At 37.9% G+C, this 19,714-nt stretch overlaps 2 protein-coding genes and 1 pseudogene across 2 annotated transcripts; all 3 read right to left on the reverse strand.

The window, feature by feature from the left end:
* Positions 1-5,153: 5,153 nt before the first annotated feature.
* On the reverse strand, positions 5,154-7,304 carry LOC141760274 (uncharacterized). Its single transcript, XM_074622937.1, has 3 exons — positions 7,133-7,304; positions 5,910-6,137; positions 5,154-5,837 (listed from the first exon to the last, which is right to left on the reverse strand). Exons 1-3 carry the CDS (start codon positions 7,302-7,304, stop codon positions 5,212-5,214), a joined length of 1,026 nt encoding a protein of 341 aa, XP_074479038.1. The 3' UTR covers positions 5,154-5,211.
* Positions 7,305-8,697: 1,393 nt separating this feature from the next.
* On the reverse strand, positions 8,698-11,419 carry LOC141761300 (uncharacterized; annotated as a pseudogene).
* A 2,541-nt stretch (positions 11,420-13,960) lies between these two features.
* LOC141760273 (uncharacterized) lies at positions 13,961-16,148 on the reverse strand. Its single transcript, XM_074622936.1, has 3 exons — positions 15,977-16,148; positions 14,717-14,944; positions 13,961-14,644 (listed from the first exon to the last, which is right to left on the reverse strand). Exons 1-3 carry the CDS (start codon positions 16,146-16,148, stop codon positions 14,019-14,021), a joined length of 1,026 nt encoding a protein of 341 aa, XP_074479037.1. The 3' UTR covers positions 13,961-14,018.
* Positions 16,149-19,714: the final 3,566 nt, after the last annotated feature.

The following is a 19,714-nucleotide window of genomic DNA, read 5'->3' on the forward strand; positions in this document are numbered from 1 at the left end:
AAACTAACACTTTTCCTTGATTTGGGAGATTACGATTTTTCAAAGAAAAACGGTTTCTAACAGAAATACAAGTAATACAGTCAAATGAAGGGAACCTTTATACTAACATATTGACATCTCATTTTTGTGGCAAACATTTTACATTCAGTTACAAAGATGTAGCTATTGCAAAAGTGTATTTCATTCAGTTAGTGAACACCTCTCCACAAGAGATTCACCTCTATGGTTTCTCCTGTGTATATTGACCCTCAGGTGTTTTCTCAAGAATGTGATTTGAGAAAATCTTTTTCCAAAAGTGTTGCAGTTATGTGGCTCCTGACTTGTGTGGGTTCAAATAGAAAACTACTTGTCTGTATGCACTCGTATATGCCTTTTCAATTCAAGCACTACAAAGAATCGTTTCCCACAGGTCTTACGAAGTTACGGCTTCTCACCAGTGTGGATTCTTCTCATGTGGACCATCAAGTTACTATTATGTCCGAAATCTTTTCCACATGTTTTGCAAGAATATGGCTTCTCACCTGTGTGGGTTCTCATGTGGACTGTCAATTGACTAGTTTGTATGAAACCTTTTCCACATGTTTTACAAGTAAACGGCTTCTCACCTGTGTGGGTTCTAATATGAATCTTCAATGATGTTTTGTGACTGAATCTTTTCCCACATGTTTTGCAAACGAACAGCTTCTCACCTGTGTGGGTTCTCATGTGTCTCTGCAATTTTAACTTAAACTTAAATTCTTTCCCACATGTGTCACATTTGAAAGACTGTTTACCTGTGTTAGTAGTACGGTGAATCTCTAACAAGTTAGAGTTGTTTACATTGTTACTGTGACTTCTGCTTTTGCGATGTTTTTTCTGTGATTTCGGCTCTGCATCTCTAGTTGATCCTGAGTCTCCATGCTCGCCTCCTCTCTGATCTTGGCTCTCAGCTTCATGAGAGATGTGAGAGAAGAGCTGGTGATCACTGTTTGGTACCGATACCACAGAGGTTATAACTGGCATGTTGACAACAGGCTGTTTCTCTGCAGCATTCAAGTAAAGAGTCTGAACTTCACTGTGGTCAGCTTCCTCATGAGTAGGAGTCAACATAAAGGAATCAGTCTCCTGCTTCAGTACAAGCTGCTCTCCCTCCTGACTGGTGCAGAGTTCCTCCTGTTCATCTTTAATCTGTGGAGGATCTGGGTCCTCTTGGTCCAGACTGGAGTTCCTCTCCTGAATACAGAGCTGCTGGTCAACGGGAACCTCCTCCTCCTTACAGACATGTTGCTGTGGGAGCTCTGGAGGGACAGAGAACAAAAGCAATATGATACTAACGTTACTGTGATGAGAGAAAAACAGACATCTGAGCAGACAAATACAACCAGTATATCTTTAAACCATTATGTACGTAGCCCCCCTAGACTCCTAGGAGAACATTTTTATCATCTCCTTCCCCCGAGTTAGGTATCTCGTTCCCCCGAGTTAGGTATCTCGTTCCCTCGAGTTAGGTATCTCGTTCCCCCGAGTTAGGTATCTCGTTCCCTCGAGTTACTTCATAGAGCACTTCTTCCAATCATTCCTGACTGTCCACACATTGCTGATGTACAGAGCCCCCCTAGATGATTTACTTCGATAAAGTGGGAAAGATATTGACAGATTCAAACTTCCTGGGTCAATAACTCATAACAGAAACATTGTTTAAACACAAACAACGTCTCTTTCTAGTAAGGTAGACAACGAGCTACAACCTCATTTTAATCAACACATAACGTTGGTCTCTATGCGCAGCCGGCGGTGAGACGAGTGGTCAGGGACCTTCTACAAAATGCAACGCCGAAAAGAGAAAACTATTCAATAACTTCAGTATTATGCAGTGTAGTACCACCAAAATCACTTCACACATCAATGGCCTCTTCCTGATTATACTTATTAAACTAATTAAAACATTTTGATGCACTAAACTTTATAAAAGTGAAGTTATTGAATATTTTTCCCATTTAAAATTCACCAAAATTATGCAAAAGCATATTTTTATATCGAGAATTGTGTAAATTTACTGGTATTGGTATCGACTACTAGATTTCTGGTACCGTGACATCCCTATACTTGGACGCATAAACACCTTTAACACTTACAAAACACTTGTCCAGGATATTGTCTTTTCTGGTCTGGTCCTTAACATACTGTTGGAACCCAGGTAACACGGTCTCCAGGTAACACTGGTTCAAGTCCCCCACCACTACTGCAAGTAGCCAACAACCAGTAGCCTCTCATCATGGAGTCATACTGCCCATCTTTATAAAGATCATAGTAGTAGTCCTCACCTCTCCTGTGTAACTGTATCTCTTTATAAAGATCATAGTAGTAGTCCTCACCTCTCCTGTGTAACTTGATCTCGGGTTTCAACACGATATCCAACAGTCTGCGCTGACGATCGATCTCTTCCTCCTGCTCGACGATAGTTTTCTCTAAAACTCTGAATATTTCTTCAGCAGCAGCAGTTAGTCGCTCGTTAACAAACTCTCTCAAAGACTCAACTGAAGACATTGTTGTTTGATCATCAAGTGAAGAGTTACCCGCACTACGACTACAACATCGTCTTCAGCTGACTGAACAAGCAGCATGCAGCTCATGACGCTACTAGTAGTGTTGTTTACTTCCGCTGGGTGTCACACTGGGAAGGTCCGACAGTGGACGTGAGGCAGCTTTTCTTTCCGCCTTCATACCTTGGAGGTCTACAGACCTTGTAGCCTATAGAACATATTTACTGCTATTTATTTTATTTTTATTTTTTTACATAAGTAAATAAACGAAACAAGATTAAATATTTTTACTTTAAAAATATATTTTTTTAAATATAGAAAATAAACATATAAATGTATATACAATAAATGGACCAACTATTGTTATTTTTTGTTTGCAATTGAGTAACTTTAAGAAATTATGAATAAATGTAATATTCAAAGTTTGGTAGCTTACATTTCAGATTGATTTAGCAACCGTTTTCATCTTTTTATTAACACATCATGTTATAGAGTAGGCTAATACAAACACATATTTAAAAATATATATTTTAACTTTAAAAATATATATTTTTTAAAAATATAAAAAATAAACATTTACACTAGTTACATAGTACATATAAATTTGATGCTTTTTTACAATGTACGCTACATTTCACAAAGAATTGAGAAAATGTTTAGAGGTCAAAAACAGTCTGCAGTATAGCTAGTACAGCTTTTCTTTCCACTTTCATACCTTGGAGGTCTACATACCTTGTAGCCTATAAAATATATTTACTGCTATTTTTTTTTTACATGAGTAAATAAACAAAACAAGATGAAATATTTTTACTTTAAAATTATATTTTTTTTAAATATAGAAAATAAACATATACATTTGTACATTTATACACAATAAATGGAGCAATTACTTTTATTTTTTTTGCAAAATGAGTAACTTTTAGAAATTAATAATAAATGCCTCATTCATTGTGCCCTTAAGGAGAACAAATCGTTACTCCAAGTCCTTTATCCCTTCTGCTGTTAAGCTGCTGAACACAGACCATACCCATTTTAAATGACTATTATTTAGAGGAATTTTAAGATATGCTGTTCTTATATATTGTTCCTTATTATTTGACTTTTATTGCTATAATCCTATGTATTTATATGGTTCTTATTGTAACTTGTCCCTCCAACTGCCCCATGCCTTTAATATGTTTCCTTTGACTTTAATTATTGGTTGTCTGTTGTATGTCAGACAAATACAACGAGTATGTCTTTAAAACATTATTTAAAGATTTAGATTCATAAATGTCTTATTCAAAGTTTGGTATTTCAGATTGATTTAGCAACCATTGTTTTTAAAAAAAAATCTTTTTATCAATATATCATGTTATAGAGTAGACTAATACAAAAAAACATAGGCTACCAACTGCTGCTGTTGCATTTATTCAAACTTGTGTGTCAGTAGTAAGGATGTACATGTATCATTCCACAAGGACATTTGGAACGTTTTAGTAAACTACAACTGTTTTTTTATTTTTTGTTTAATAGCAGTCAATGATTTAGCATGAAAAAACAAAAAAACAAATAAGCAGCGAAGGAAGAAGAATTCAAATTGTTTAAGTAGAAATACCACTGTGTAATTCAGTGCATTCAAAATATTGAGTAAGAACAGAAATACGAGCAAAACATGTTTAACTGTGAAACTAACACTTTTCTTTGATTTGGGAGATTAAGATTGTTTCAAAGAAATACTGTTTCTAACAGAAATATAAGTAATACATTCAAATGAAGGGAACCTTTATACTAACATATTGACATCTCATTTTTGTGGAAAACATTTTACATTCAGTTACAAAGATGTAATTATTGCAAAAGTGTATTTCATTCAGTTAGTGAACACCTCTCCACAAGAGATTCACCTCTATGGTTTCTCCTGTGTATATTGAACCTCAGGTGTTTTCTCAAGAATGTGATTTGAGAAAATCTTTTTCCGCACGTGTTGCAATTATGTGGCTCCTGACTTGTGTTGGTTCAAATAGAAAACTACTTGTCTGTATTCACTCGTATATGCCTTTTCAATTCAAGCACTACAAAGAATCTTTTCCCACAGGTCTTACGAAGTTACGGCTTCTCACCAGTGTGGATTCTTCTCATGTGGACCATCAAGTTACTACTACATCTGAAATCTTTCCCACATGTTTTACAAGTAAACGGCTTCTCACCTGTGTGGGTTCTCATGTGGACCATCAAGCTACTATTATGTCCGAAATCTTTCCCACAGGTTTTACAAGTAAACGGCTTCTCACCTGTGTGGTTTCTCATGTGGACTGTCAAGCTACTATTATGTCCGAAATCTTTCCCACATGTTTTGCAAGAATATGGCTTCTCGCCTGTATGGACTCTCATGTGACTCTTCAATGATGATGCCTGAGTGAATATTTTCTCACATGTTTTGCAAGAATATGGCTTCTTGGCTGTGTGGATTCTTATGTGAACTGTCAAATCACCATTAAGTCTGAAATCTTTCCCACATGTTTTACAAGTAAATGGCTTCTTACCAGTGTGGGTTTTTATATGAGTCTTCAATGTTGATGCCTGACTGAATCTTTTCCCACATGTTTTGCAAGAATATGGCTTCTCGCCTGTGTGAGTTCTCATGTGAACTGTCAAATCACCATTAAGTCTGAAATCTTTCCCACATGTTTTACAAGTAAATGGTTTCTCACCTGTGTGGGTTCCCATATGAGTCTTCAATGATGTTATGTGACTGAATCTTTTCCCACGTTTTGCAAACGTACGGCTTCTCACCTGTATGGGTTCTCATGTGGACCATCAAGCTATTACTATGTCCGAAATCTTTACCACATGTTTTGCAAGTAAACGGCTTCTCACCTGTGTGAGTTCTCATGTGGACTGTCAAATCTCTACTTTGTTTGAAATCTTTCCCACATGTTTTACAAGTAAACGGTTTCTCACCTGTGTGGGTTCCCATATGAGTCTTCAATGATGTTATGTGACTGAATCTTTTCCCACATGTTTTGCAAACGTACGGCTTCTCACCTGTGTGGGTTCTCATGTGTATCTTCAATTTAAAATTATACTTAAAATCTTTCCCACATGTGTCACAGCTGAAAGACTGTTTACCTGTGTTAGTGGTATGGTGAATCTCTAACAAGTTAGAGTTCTTTACATTGTTACTGTGACTTCTGCTTTTGCGATGTTTTTTCTGTGACTTCAGCTCTGCATCTCTAGTTGATCCTGAGTCTCCATGCTCGCCTCCTCTCTGATCTTGGCTCTCAGCTTCACGAGAGATGTGAGAGAAGAGCTGGTGGTCACTGTTTGGTACCGATACCACAGAGGTTATAACTGGCATGTTGACAACAGACTCTTTCTCTGCAGCATTCAAGTAAAGAGTCTGATCTTCACTGTGGTCACCTTCCTCATGAGTAGGAGTCAACATAAAGGAATCAGTCTCCTGCTTCAGTACAAGCTGCTCTCCCTCCTGACTGGTGCAGAGTACCTCCTGTTCCTCTTTAATCTGTGGAGGATCTGGGTCCTTTTGGTCCAGACTGGAGTTCCTCTCCTGAATACAGAGCTGCTGGTCAACGGGAACCTCCTCCTCCTTACAGACATGTTGCTGTGGGAGCTCTGGAGGGACAGAGAACAAAAGCAATCCATCTTATTCTCAGGTGCGTTACTGTAGAAATGATTGGGGCCGTAACTTCCGGTGAGGTAGCGGAAGTAGCAGTAAATAGTTAGTCCCATAGGCTAACCATAGTGGCAAACCATAGTGGCAAACCGCCAACGGTGCTGTGGAGGTCCTGATCTGCCTCAGAGCTTCACAGATTGTTCATCTCTTCACCGTCTGAAGCTACGGAGTCAATAACGTAGCTAAATAAGCTAGTGTAGGTTATCTGAGGTGACTTCTTCAAGTCGTCCTCCCATCCGTCCATAGTATAGGGCTGAGCTATGATCACATGAGCCTGTCTGAGCTGTAATAGATGGTATTCACACATGCTTTACTACATTTATTAATACAATCGCTCAAGGAGAGACGATTAGCGTAGCGTTACTAGGGATGTCACGAGAACCGATACTTCGGTGCCAAAATTCAAAAAAACTGACGGTACTCTTTTTCTACAGTACCGACGGTACCGTACGATGCCTGTAGTGGTCGTTGGTAGGGATGTGTGTGGGATGTGTCTGGCCTCTCCGGTAGAGCTTTGCTGCGGGGCTCTGCTGCGGGGGTCTACTTGGCGCCGCTGCTCTGTGCACACCCGCTGTGACGGTTCCATCCACCTCGCGGCGATTACCTCATTAACATTATAGTTACCTTATGGCATTGAGATTAAACGTGAAATATTGCCAAATAGGTGCGTTTGCTTTTCATTTCGACAACAAATCCTCTGCCTCCTGCTCCTACTACTCTGAGCTGACGGACCAGATGCGTGAATGCATCAGTATGTAGTGTCAGACAAATACAACCAGTATGTCTTTAAACCATTATGAGTCATTTAAAAGATCATAGTAGTAGTCCTCACCTCTCCTGTGTAACTGTATATCTTTATAAAGATCATAGTAGTAGTCCTCACCTCTCCTGTGTAACTGTATATCTTTATAAAGATCATAGTAGTAGTCCTCACCTCTCCTGTGTAACTTGATCTCGGGTTTCAACACGATATCCAACAGTCTGCGCTGACGATCGATCTCTTCCTCCTGCTCGACGATAGTTTTCTCTAAAACTCTGAATATTTCTTCAGCAGCAGCAGTTAGTCGCTCGTTAACAAACGCTCTCAAAGACTCAGCTGAAGACATTGTTGTTTGATCATCAAGTGAAGAGTTACCCGCACTACGACTACAACATCGTCTTCAGCTGACTGAACAAAGCAGCATGCAGCTCATGACGCTACTAGTAGTGTTGTTTACTTCCGCTGGGTGTCACACTGGGAAGGTCCGACAGTGGACGTGAGGCAGCTTTTCTTTCCGCCTTCATACCTTGGAGGTCTACAGACCTTGTAGCCTATAGAACATATTTCTAGTAAATATGTTTTATAGGCTACAAGGTGTGTATATATATATATATATATATATATATATATATATATATATATATATACATATTTATATATATATATATATATATATACATATGTATATATATATATATATATATATACATATGTATATATATATATATACATATTTATATATATATTTTTTTACATAAGTAAATAAATAAAACAAGATTAAATATTTTAACTTTAAAAATATATTTTTTTTTTAAATATAGAAAATAAACATATACATTTATACACAATAAATGGATAACTATTGTTATTTTTTGTTGCAAAATGGGCAACTTAAAAATATATTAATAAATGCCTCATTCAAAGTTTGGTAGCTTACATTTCAGATTGATTTAGCAACCGTTTTTCATCTTTTTATTAATACATCATAAAATATATTTGCTGCTATTTTTTTTTTTTTTTTTTACACAAGTAAATAAACGAAACAAGATGAAATATTTTTACTTTAAAAAATTTTTTTTTTTAAATATAGAAAATAAACATTTAAATGTATACACTATAAATGGACCAACTGTTGTTTGTAATTCACAGTGCATTAAAAATGTTGAGTAAGAACGGAAATACGAGCAAAACATATTCAAACTGAGACAACTCATTATGCACAATGCCCATGTAAGTTGCACATAATGACATCATATTTAAATGTTTTGGGGTTAAAAGTGGTGAAGAATTACAATATTGCATACATTCTGAGATATTTTGTGAGTGAATATTTTGTCAAAAAAACCAACAACCATCAAGATCACATCATTAATAGCCACTACTGCCCACTCACTGTGAAACTAACACTTTTCCTTGATTTGGGAGATTAAGATTTTTCAAAGAAAAGCTGTTTCTAACAGAAATATAAGTAATACAGTCAAATGAAGGGAAACTTTATACTAACATATTGACATCTCATTTTTGTGGCAAACATTTCACATTCGGTTACAAAGATGTAGCTATTGCAAAAGTGTATTTCATTCAGTTAGTGAACACCTCTCCACAAGAGATTCACCTCTATGGTTTCTCCTGTGTATATTGACCCTCAGGTGTTTTCTCAAGAATGTGATTTGAGAAAATCTTTTTCCAAAAGTGTTGCAATTATGTGACTCCTGACTTGTGTGGGTTCAATTAGAAAACTACTTGTCTGTATTCACTCGTATATGCATTTTCAATTCAAGCACTCCAGAGAATCTTTTCCCACAGGTCTTACGAAGTTACGGCTTCTCACCAGTGTGGATTCTTCTAATGTGGACCATCAAGTTACCATTACATACAAAACCTTTCCCACATGTTTTACAAGTAAACGGCTTCTCACCTGTGTGGATTCTCATGTGGACCAAGAAGTTACTGTTACTACCAAAATCTTTTCCACATGTTTTGCAAGAATATGGCTTCTCACCAGTGTGGGTTCTTATATGACTCCTCAATGATGAAGCCTGACTGAATTTCGTACCACATGTTTTGCAAGAATACGGCTTCTCGCCTGTATGGACTCTCATGTGGACTGTCAATTCTCTATTACGGATGAAATCTTTCCCACATGTTTTACAAGTAAACGGTTTCTCACCTGTGTGGGTTCCCATATGAGTCTTCAATGATGTTACGTGACCGAATCTTTTCCCACATGTTTTGCAAATGAACGGCTTCTCACCTGTATGGGTTCTCATATGGACTGCCAATTGACCATTCAGTCTGAAAGCTTTCCCACATGTTTTACAAGAATATGGCTTCTCACCAGTGTGGGTTCTTATATGAATCTTCAATGATGACATGCAAGTGAATGTTTTCCCACATGTGTCACAGCTGAAAGACTGTTTACCTGTGTTAGTGGTACGGTGAATCTCTAACAAGTTAGAGTTCTTTACATTGTTACTGTGACTTCTGCTTTTGCGATGTTTTTTCTGTGATTTCGGCTCTGCATCTCTAGTTGATCCTGAGTCTCCATGCTCGCCTCCTCTCTGATCTTGGCTCTCAGCTTCATGAGAGATGTGAGAGAAGAGCTGGTGGTCACTGTTTGGTACCGATACCACAGAGGTTATAACTGGCATGTTGACAACAGACTCTTTCTCTGCAGCATTCAAGTAAAGAGTCTGAACTTCACTGTTGTCAGCTTCCTCATGAGTAGGAGTCAACATAAAGGAATCAGTCTCCTGCTTCAGTACAAGCTGCTCTCCCTCCTGACTGGTGCAGAGTACCTCCTGTTCCTCTTTAATCTGTGGAGGATCTGGGTCCTCTTGGTCCAGACTGGAGTTCCTCTCCTGAATACAGAGCTGCTGGTCAACGGGAACCTCCTCCTCCTTACAGACATGTTGCTGTGGGAGCTCTGGAGGGACAGAGAACAAAAGCAATATGATACTAACGTTACTGTGATGAGAGAAAAACGGACATCTGAGCAGACAAATACAACCAGTATATCTTTAAACCATTATGTACGTAGCCCCCCTAGACCCCTAGGAGAACATTTTTATCATCTCCTTCCCCCGAGTTAGGTATCTCGTTCCCCCGAGTTAGGTATCTCGTTCCCTCGAGTTAGGTATCTCGTTCCCCCGAGTTAGGTATCTCGTTCCCTCGAGTTAGGTATCTCGTTCCCCCGAGTTAGGTATCTCGTTCCCTCGAGTTACTTCATAGAGCACTTCTTCCAATCATTCCTGACTGTCCACACATTGCTGATGTACAGAGCCCCCCTAGATGATTTACTTCGATAAAGTGGGAAAGATATTGACAGATTCAAACTTCCTGGGTCAATAACTCATAACAGAAACATTGTTTAAACACAAACAACGTCTCTTTCTAGTAAGGTAGACAACGAGCTACAACCTCATTTTAATCAACACATAACGTTGGTCTCTATGCGCAGCCGGCGGTGAGACGAAAACAAAATGCAACGCCGAAAAGATGCAAAATGCAACGCCGAAAAGAGAAAACTATTCAATAACTTCAGTATTATGCAGTGTAGTACCACCAAAATCACTTCACACATCAATGGCCTCTTCCTGATTATACTTATTAAACTAATTAAAACATTTTGATGCACTAAACTTTATAGAAGTGAAGTTATTGAATATTTTTCCCATTTAAAATTCACCAAAATTATGCAAAAGCATATTTTTATATCGAGAATTGTGTAAATTTACTGGTATTGGTATCGACTACTAGATTTCTGGTACCGTGACATCCCTATACTTGGACGCATAAACACCTTTAACACTTACAAAACACTTGTCCAGGATATTGTCTTTTCTGGTCTGGTCCTTAACATACTGTTGGAACCCAGGTAACACGGTCTCCAGGTAACACTGGTAACACAGTCTCCAGGTAACACGGTCTCCAGGTAACCCAGGTAACACAGTCTCCAGGTAACACGGTCTCCAGGTACCCCAGGTAACACAGTCTCCAGGTAACACGGTCTCCAGGTAACCCAGGTAACACAGTCTCCAGGTAACACTGGTTCAAGTCCCCCACCACTACTGCAAGTAGCCAACAACCAGTAGCCTCTCATCATGGAGTCATACTGCCCATCTTTATAAAGATCATAGTAGTAGTCCTCACCTCTCCTGTGTAACTGTATCTCTTTATAAAGATCATAGTAGTAGTCCTCACCTCTCCTGTGTAACTTGATCTCGGGTTTCAACACGATATCCAACAGTCTGCGCTGACGATCGATCTCTTCCTCCTGCTCGACGATAGTTTTCTCTAAAACTCTGAATATTTCTTCAGCAGCAGCAGTTAGTCGCTCGTTAACAAACTCTCTCAAAGACTCAACTGAAGACATTGTTGTTTGATCATCAAGTGAAGAGTTACCCGCACTACGACTACAACATCGTCTTCAGCTGACTGAACAAGCAGCATGCAGCTCATGACGCTACTAGTAGTGTTGTTTACTTCCGCTGGGTGTCACACTGGGAAGGTCCGACAGTGGACGTGAGGCAGCTTTTCTTTCCGCCTTCATACCTTGGAGGTCTACAGACCTTGTAGCCTATAGAACATATTTACTGCTATTTATTTTATTTTTATTTTTTTACATAAGTAAATAAACGAAACAAGATTAAATATTTTTACTTTAAAAATATATTTTTTTAAATATAGAAAATAAACATATAAATGTATATACAATAAATGGACCAACTATTGTTATTTTTTGTTTGCAATTGAGTAACTTTAAGAAATTATGAATAAATGTAATATTCAAAGTTTGGTAGCTTACATTTCAGATTGATTTAGCAACCGTTTTCATCTTTTTATTAACACATCATGTTATAGAGTAGGCTAATACAAACACATATTTAAAAATATATATTTTAACTTTAAAAATATATATTTTTTAAAAATATAAAAAATAAACATTTACACTAGTTACATAGTACATATAAATTTGATGCTTTTTTACAATGTACGCTACATTTCACAAAGAATTGAGAAAATGTTTAGAGGTCAAAAACAGTCTGCAGTATAGCTAGTACAGCTTTTCTTTCCACTTTCATACCTTGGAGGTCTACATACCTTGTAGCCTATAAAATATATTTACTGCTATTTTTTTTTTACATGAGTAAATAAACAAAACAAGATGAAATATTTTTACTTTAAAATTATATTTTTTTTAAATATAGAAAATAAACATATACATTTGTACATTTATACACAATAAATGGAGCAATTACTTTTATTTTTTTTGCAAAATGAGTAACTTTTAGAAATTAATAATAAATGCCTCATTCATTGTGCCCTTAAGGAGAACAAATCGTTACTCCAAGTCCTTTATCCCTTCTGCTGTTAAGCTGCTGAACACAGACCATACCCATTTTAAATGACTATTATTTAGAGGAATTTTAAGATATGCTGTTCTTATATATTGTTCCTTATTATTTGACTTTTATTGCTATAATCCTATGTATTTATATGGTTCTTATTGTAACTTGTCCCTCCAACTGCCCCATGCCTTTAATATGTTTCCTTTGACTTTAATTATTGGTTGTCTGTTGTATGTCAGACAAATACAACGAGTATGTCTTTAAAACATTATTTAAAGATTTAGATTCATAAATGTCTTATTCAAAGTTTGGTATTTCAGATTGATTTAGCAACCATTGTTTTTAAAAAAAAATCTTTTTATCAATATATCATGTTATAGAGTAGACTAATACAAAAAAACATAGGCTACCAACTGCTGCTGTTGCATTTATTCAAACTTGTGTGTCAGTAGTAAGGATGTACATGTATCATTCCACAAGGACATTTGGAACGTTTTAGTAAACTACAACTGTTTTTTTATTTTTTGTTTAATAGCAGTCAATGATTTAGCATGAAAAAACAAAAAAACAAATAAGCAGCGAAGGAAGAAGAATTCAAATTGTTTAAGTAGAAATACCACTGTGTAATTCAGTGCATTCAAAATATTGAGTAAGAACAGAAATACGAGCAAAACATGTTTAACTGTGAAACTAACACTTTTCTTTGATTTGGGAGATTAAGATTGTTTCAAAGAAATACTGTTTCTAACAGAAATATAAGTAATACATTCAAATGAAGGGAACCTTTATACTAACATATTGACATCTCATTTTTGTGGAAAACATTTTACATTCAGTTACAAAGATGTAATTATTGCAAAAGTGTATTTCATTCAGTTAGTGAACACCTCTCCACAAGAGATTCACCTCTATGGTTTCTCCTGTGTATATTGAACCTCAGGTGTTTTCTCAAGAATGTGATTTGAGAAAATCTTTTTCCGCACGTGTTGCAATTATGTGGCTCCTGACTTGTGTTGGTTCAAATAGAAAACTACTTGTCTGTATTCACTCGTATATGCCTTTTCAATTCAAGCACTACAAAGAATCTTTTCCCACAGGTCTTACGAAGTTACGGCTTCTCACCAGTGTGGATTCTTCTCATGTGGACCATCAAGTTACTACTACATCTGAAATCTTTCCCACATGTTTTACAAGTAAACGGCTTCTCACCTGTGTGGGTTCTCATGTGGACCATCAAGCTACTATTATGTCCGAAATCTTTCCCACAGGTTTTACAAGTAAACGGCTTCTCACCTGTGTGGTTTCTCATGTGGACTGTCAAGCTACTATTATGTCCGAAATCTTTCCCACATGTTTTGCAAGAATATGGCTTCTCGCCTGTATGGACTCTCATGTGACTCTTCAATGATGATGCCTGAGTGAATATTTTCTCACATGTTTTGCAAGAATATGGCTTCTTGGCTGTGTGGATTCTTATGTGAACTGTCAAATCACCATTAAGTCTGAAATCTTTCCCACATGTTTTACAAGTAAATGGCTTCTTACCAGTGTGGGTTTTTATATGAGTCTTCAATGTTGATGCCTGACTGAATCTTTTCCCACATGTTTTGCAAGAATATGGCTTCTCGCCTGTGTGAGTTCTCATGTGAACTGTCAAATCACCATTAAGTCTGAAATCTTTCCCACATGTTTTACAAGTAAATGGTTTCTCACCTGTGTGGGTTCCCATATGAGTCTTCAATGATGTTATGTGACTGAATCTTTTCCCACGTTTTGCAAACGTACGGCTTCTCACCTGTATGGGTTCTCATGTGGACCATCAAGCTATTACTATGTCCGAAATCTTTACCACATGTTTTGCAAGTAAACGGCTTCTCACCTGTGTGAGTTCTCATGTGGACTGTCAAATCTCTACTTTGTTTGAAATCTTTCCCACATGTTTTACAAGTAAACGGTTTCTCACCTGTGTGGGTTCCCATATGAGTCTTCAATGATGTTATGTGACTGAATCTTTTCCCACATGTTTTGCAAACGTACGGCTTCTCACCTGTGTGGGTTCTCATGTGTATCTTCAATTTAAAATTATACTTAAAATCTTTCCCACATGTGTCACAGCTGAAAGACTGTTTACCTGTGTTAGTGGTATGGTGAATCTCTAACAAGTTAGAGTTCTTTACATTGTTACTGTGACTTCTGCTTTTGCGATGTTTTTTCTGTGACTTCAGCTCTGCATCTCTAGTTGATCCTGAGTCTCCATGCTCGCCTCCTCTCTGATCTTGGCTCTCAGCTTCACGAGAGATGTGAGAGAAGAGCTGGTGGTCACTGTTTGGTACCGATACCACAGAGGTTATAACTGGCATGTTGACAACAGACTCTTTCTCTGCAGCATTCAAGTAAAGAGTCTGATCTTCACTGTGGTCACCTTCCTCATGAGTAGGAGTCAACATAAAGGAATCAGTCTCCTGCTTCAGTACAAGCTGTTCTCCCTCCTGACTGGTGCAGAGTACCTCCTGTTCCTCTTTAATCTGTGGAGGATCTGGGTCCTTTTGGTCCAGACTGGAGTTCCTCTCCTGAATACAGAGCTGCTGGTCAACGGGAACCTCCTCCTCCTTACAGACATGTTGCTGTGGGAGCTCTGGAGGGACAGAGAACAAAAGCAATCCATCTTATTCTCAGGTGCGTTACTGTAGAAATGATTGGGGCCGTAACTTCCGGTGAGGTAGCGGAAGTAGCAGTAAATAGTTAGTCCCATAGGCTAACCATAGTGGCAAACCGCCAACGGTGCTGTGGAGGTCCTGATCTGCCTCAGAGCTTCACAGATTGTTCATCTCTTCACCGTCTGAAGCTACGGAGTCAATAACGTAGCTAAATAAGCTAGTGTAGGTTATCTGAGGTGACTTCTTCAAGTCGTCCTCCCATCCCTCCATAGTATAGGGCTGAGCTATGATCACATGAGCCTGTCTGAGCTGTAATAGATGGTATTCACACATGCTTTACTACATTTATTAATACAATCGCTCAAGGAGAGACGATTAGCGTAGCGTTACTAGGGATGTCACGAGAACCGATACTTCGGTGCCAAAATTAAAAAAAACTGACGGTACTCTTTTTCTACAGTACCGACGGTACCGTACGATGCCTGTAGTGGTCGTTGGTAGGGATGTGTGTGGGATGTGTCTGGCCTCTCCGGTAGAGCTTTGCTGCTGGGCTCTGCTGCGGGGGTCTACTTGGCGCCGCTGCTCTGTGCACACCCGCTGTGACGGTTCCATCCACCTCGCGGCGATTACCTCATTAACATTATAGTTACCTTATGGCATTGAGATTAAACGTGAAATATTGCCAAATAGGTGCGTTTGCTTTTCATTTCGACAACAAATCCTCTGCCTCCTGCTCCTACTACTCTGAGCTGACGGACCAGATGCGTTCACGGTCAGTATGTAGTGTCAGACAAATACAACCAGTATGTCTTTAAACCATTATGAGTCATTTAAAAGATCATAGTAGTAGTCCTCACCTCTCCTGTGTAACTTGATCTCTTTATAAAGATCATAGTAGTAGTCCTCACCTCTCCTGTGTAACTGTATATCTTTATAAAGATCATAGTAGTAGTCCTCACCTCTCCTGTGTAACTTGATCTCTTTATAAAGATCATAGTAGTAGTCCTCACCTCTCCTGTGTAACTTGATCTCGGGTTTCAACACGATATCCAACAGTCTGCGCTGACGATCGATCTCTTCCTCCTGCTCGACGATAGTTTTCTCTAAAACTCTGAATATTTCTTCAGCAGCAGCAGTTAGTCGCTCGTTAACAAACTCTCTCAAAGACTCAACTGAAGACATTGTTGTTTGATCATCAAGTGAAGAGTTACCCGCACTACGACTACAACATCGTCTTCAGCTGACTGAACAAGCAGCATGCAGCTCATGACGCTACTAGTAGTGTTGTTTACTTCCGCTGGGTGTCACACTGGGAAGGTCCGACAGTGGACGTGAGGCAGCTTTTCTTTCCGCCTTCATACCTTGGAGGTCTACAGACCTTGTAGCCTATAGAACATATTTACTAATATATATTAGTAAATATGTTTTATAGGCTACAAGGTGTGTATATATATATATATATATATATATATATACATATTTATATATATATATATATATATACATATTTATATATATATATATATACATATTTATATATATATTTTTTTACATAAGTAAATAAATAAAACAAGATTAAATATTTTAACTTTAAAAATATATATTTTTTTTAAATATAGAAAATAAACATATACATTTATACACAATAAATGGATAACTATTGTTATTTTTTGTTGCAAAATGGGCAACTTAAAAAAATATTAATAAATGCCTCATTCAAAGTTTGGTAGCTTACATTTCAGATTGATTTAGCAACCGTTTTTCATCTTTTTATTAATACATCATAAAATATATTTGCTGCTATTTTTTTTTTTTTTTTTACACAAGTAAATAAACGAAACAAGATGAAATATTTTTACTTTAAAAATTTTTTTTTTTTAAATATAGAAAATAAACATTTAAATTTATACACTATAAATGGACCAACTGTTGTTTGTAATTCACAGTGCATTAAAAATGTTGAGTAAGAACGGAAATACAAGCAAAACATATTCAAACTGAGACAACTCATTATGCACAATGCCCATGTAAGTTGCACATAATGACATCATATTTAAATGTTTTGGGGTTAAAAGTGGTGAAGAATTACAATATTGCATACATTCTGAGATATTTTGAGAGTGAATATTTTGTCAAAAAAACCAACAACCATCAAGATCACATCATTAATAGCCACTACTGCCCACTCACTGTGAAACTAACACTTTTCCTTGATTTGGGAGATTAAGATTTTTCAAAGAAAAGCTGTTTCTAACAGAAATATAAGTAATACAGTCAAATGAAGGGAAACTTTATACTAACATATTGACATCTCATTTTTGTGGCAAACATTTCACATTCGGTTACAAAGATGTAGCTATTGCAAAAGTGTATTTCATTCAGTTAGTGAACACCTCTCCACAAGAGATTCACCTCTATGGTTTCTCCTGTGTATATTGACCCTCAGGTGTTTTCTCAAGAATGTGATTTGAGAAAATCTTTTTCCAAAAGTGTTGCAATTATGTGACTCCTGACTTGTGTGGGTTCAATTAGAAAACTACTTGTCTGTATTCACTCGTATATGCATTTTCAATTCAAGCACTCCAGAGAATCTTTTCCCACAGGTCTTACGAAGTTACGGCTTCTCACCAGTGTGGATTCTTCTAATGTGGACCATCAAGTTACCATTACATACAAAACCTTTCCCACATGTTTTACAAGTAAATGGCTTCTCACCTGTGTGGATTCTCATGTGGACCAAGAAGTTACTGTTACTACCAAAATCTTTTCCACATGTTTTGCAAGAATATGGCTTCTCACCAGTGTGGGTTCTTATATGACTCCTCAATGATGAAGCCTGACTGAATTTCGTACCACATGTTTTGCAAGAATACGGCTTCTCGCCTGTATGGACTCTCATGTGGACTGTCAATTCTCTATTACGGATGAAATCTTTCCCACATGTTTTACAAGTAAACGGTTTCTCACCTGTGTGGGTTCCCATATGAGTCTTCAATGAAGTTACGTGACCGAATCTTTTCCCACATGTTTTGCAAATGAACGGCTTCTCACCTGTATGGGTTCTCATATGGACTGCCAATTGACCATTCAGTCTGAAAGCTTTCCCACATGTTTTACAAGAATATGGCTTCTCACCAGTGTGGGTTCTTATATGAATCTTCAATGATGACATGCAAGTGAATGTTTTCCCACATGTGTCACAGCTGAAAGACTGTTTACCTGTGTTAGTGGTACGGTGAATCTCTAACAAGTTAGAGTTCTTTACATTGTTACTGTGACTTCTGCTTTTGCGATGTTTTTTCTGTGATTTCGGCTCTGCATCTCTAGTTGATCCTGAGTCTCCATGCTCGCCTCCTCTCTGATCTTGGCTCTCAGCTTCATGAGAGATGTGAGAGAAGAGCTGGTGGTCACTGTTTGGTACCGATACCACAGAGGTTATAACTGGCATGTTGACAACAGACTCTTTCTCTGCAGCATTCAAGTAAAGAGTCTGAACTTCACTGTTGTCAGCTTCCTCATGAGTAGGAGTCAACATAAAGGAATCAGTCTCCTGCTTCAGTACAAGCTGCTCTCCCTCCTGACTGGTGCAGAGTTCCTCCTGTTCATCTTTAATCTGTGGAGGATCTGGGTCCTCTTGGTCCAGACTGGAGTTCCTCTCCTGAATACAGAGCTGCTGGTCAACGGGAACCTCCTCCTCCTTACAGACATGTTGCTGTGGGAGCTCTGTAGGGACAGAGAACAAAAGCAATATGATACTAACGTTACTGTGATGAGAGAAAAACGGACATCTGAGCAGACAAATACAACCAGTATATCTTTAAACCATTATGTACGTAGCCCCCCTAGACCCCTAGGAGAACATTTTTATCATCTCCTTCCCCCGAGTTAGGTATCTCGTTCCCCCGAGTTAGGTATCTCGTTCCCTCGAGTTAGGTATCTCGTTCCCCCAAGCACTACAAAGAATCTTTTCCCACAGGTCTTACGAAGTTACGGCTTCTCACCAGTGTGGATTCTTCTCATGTGGACCATCAAGTTACTACTACATCTGAAATCTTTCCCACATGTTTTACAAGTAAACGGCTTCTCACCTGTGTGGGTTCTCATGTGGACCATCAAGCTACTATTATGTCCGAAATCTTTCCCACAGGTTTTACAAGTAAACGGCTTCTCACCTGTGTGGTTTCTCATGTGGATTGTCAATTTTCCATTCAGTCTGAAAGCTTTTCCACATGTTTTGCAAGAATATGGCTTCTCACATGTGTGGGTTCTTATATGACTCTTCAATGTTGATGCCTGACTGAATCTTTTCCCACATGTTTTGCAAGAATATGGCTTCTCACCTGTGTGGGTTCTCATGTGGACCATCAAGTTATTATTACATTCGAAATCTTTCCAACATGTTTTACAAGTAAACGGCTTCTCACCTGTGTGGGTTCTCATGTGGACTGTCAATTTTCCATTTAGTCTGAAAGCTTTTCCACATGTTTTGCAAGAATATGGCTTCTCACCTGTGTGGACTCTCATGTGGACCAACAAGCTACTATTATGTCCGAAAGCTTTTCCACATGTTTTGCAAGAATATGGCTTCTCACCTGTGTGAGTTCTCATGTGGACTGTCAAATCTCTATTTTGTTTGAAATCTTTCCCACATGTTTTACAAGTAAACGGCTTCTCACCTGTGTGGATTCTCATGTGGACCAAGAAGTTACTGTTACTACCAAAATCTTTTCCACATGTTTTGCAAGAAT

Source organism: Sebastes fasciatus, chromosome 22, assembly GCF_043250625.1.
Source record: "Sebastes fasciatus isolate fSebFas1 chromosome 22, fSebFas1.pri, whole genome shotgun sequence".
Taxonomy (NCBI): domain Eukaryota; kingdom Metazoa; phylum Chordata; class Actinopteri; order Perciformes; family Sebastidae; genus Sebastes; species Sebastes fasciatus.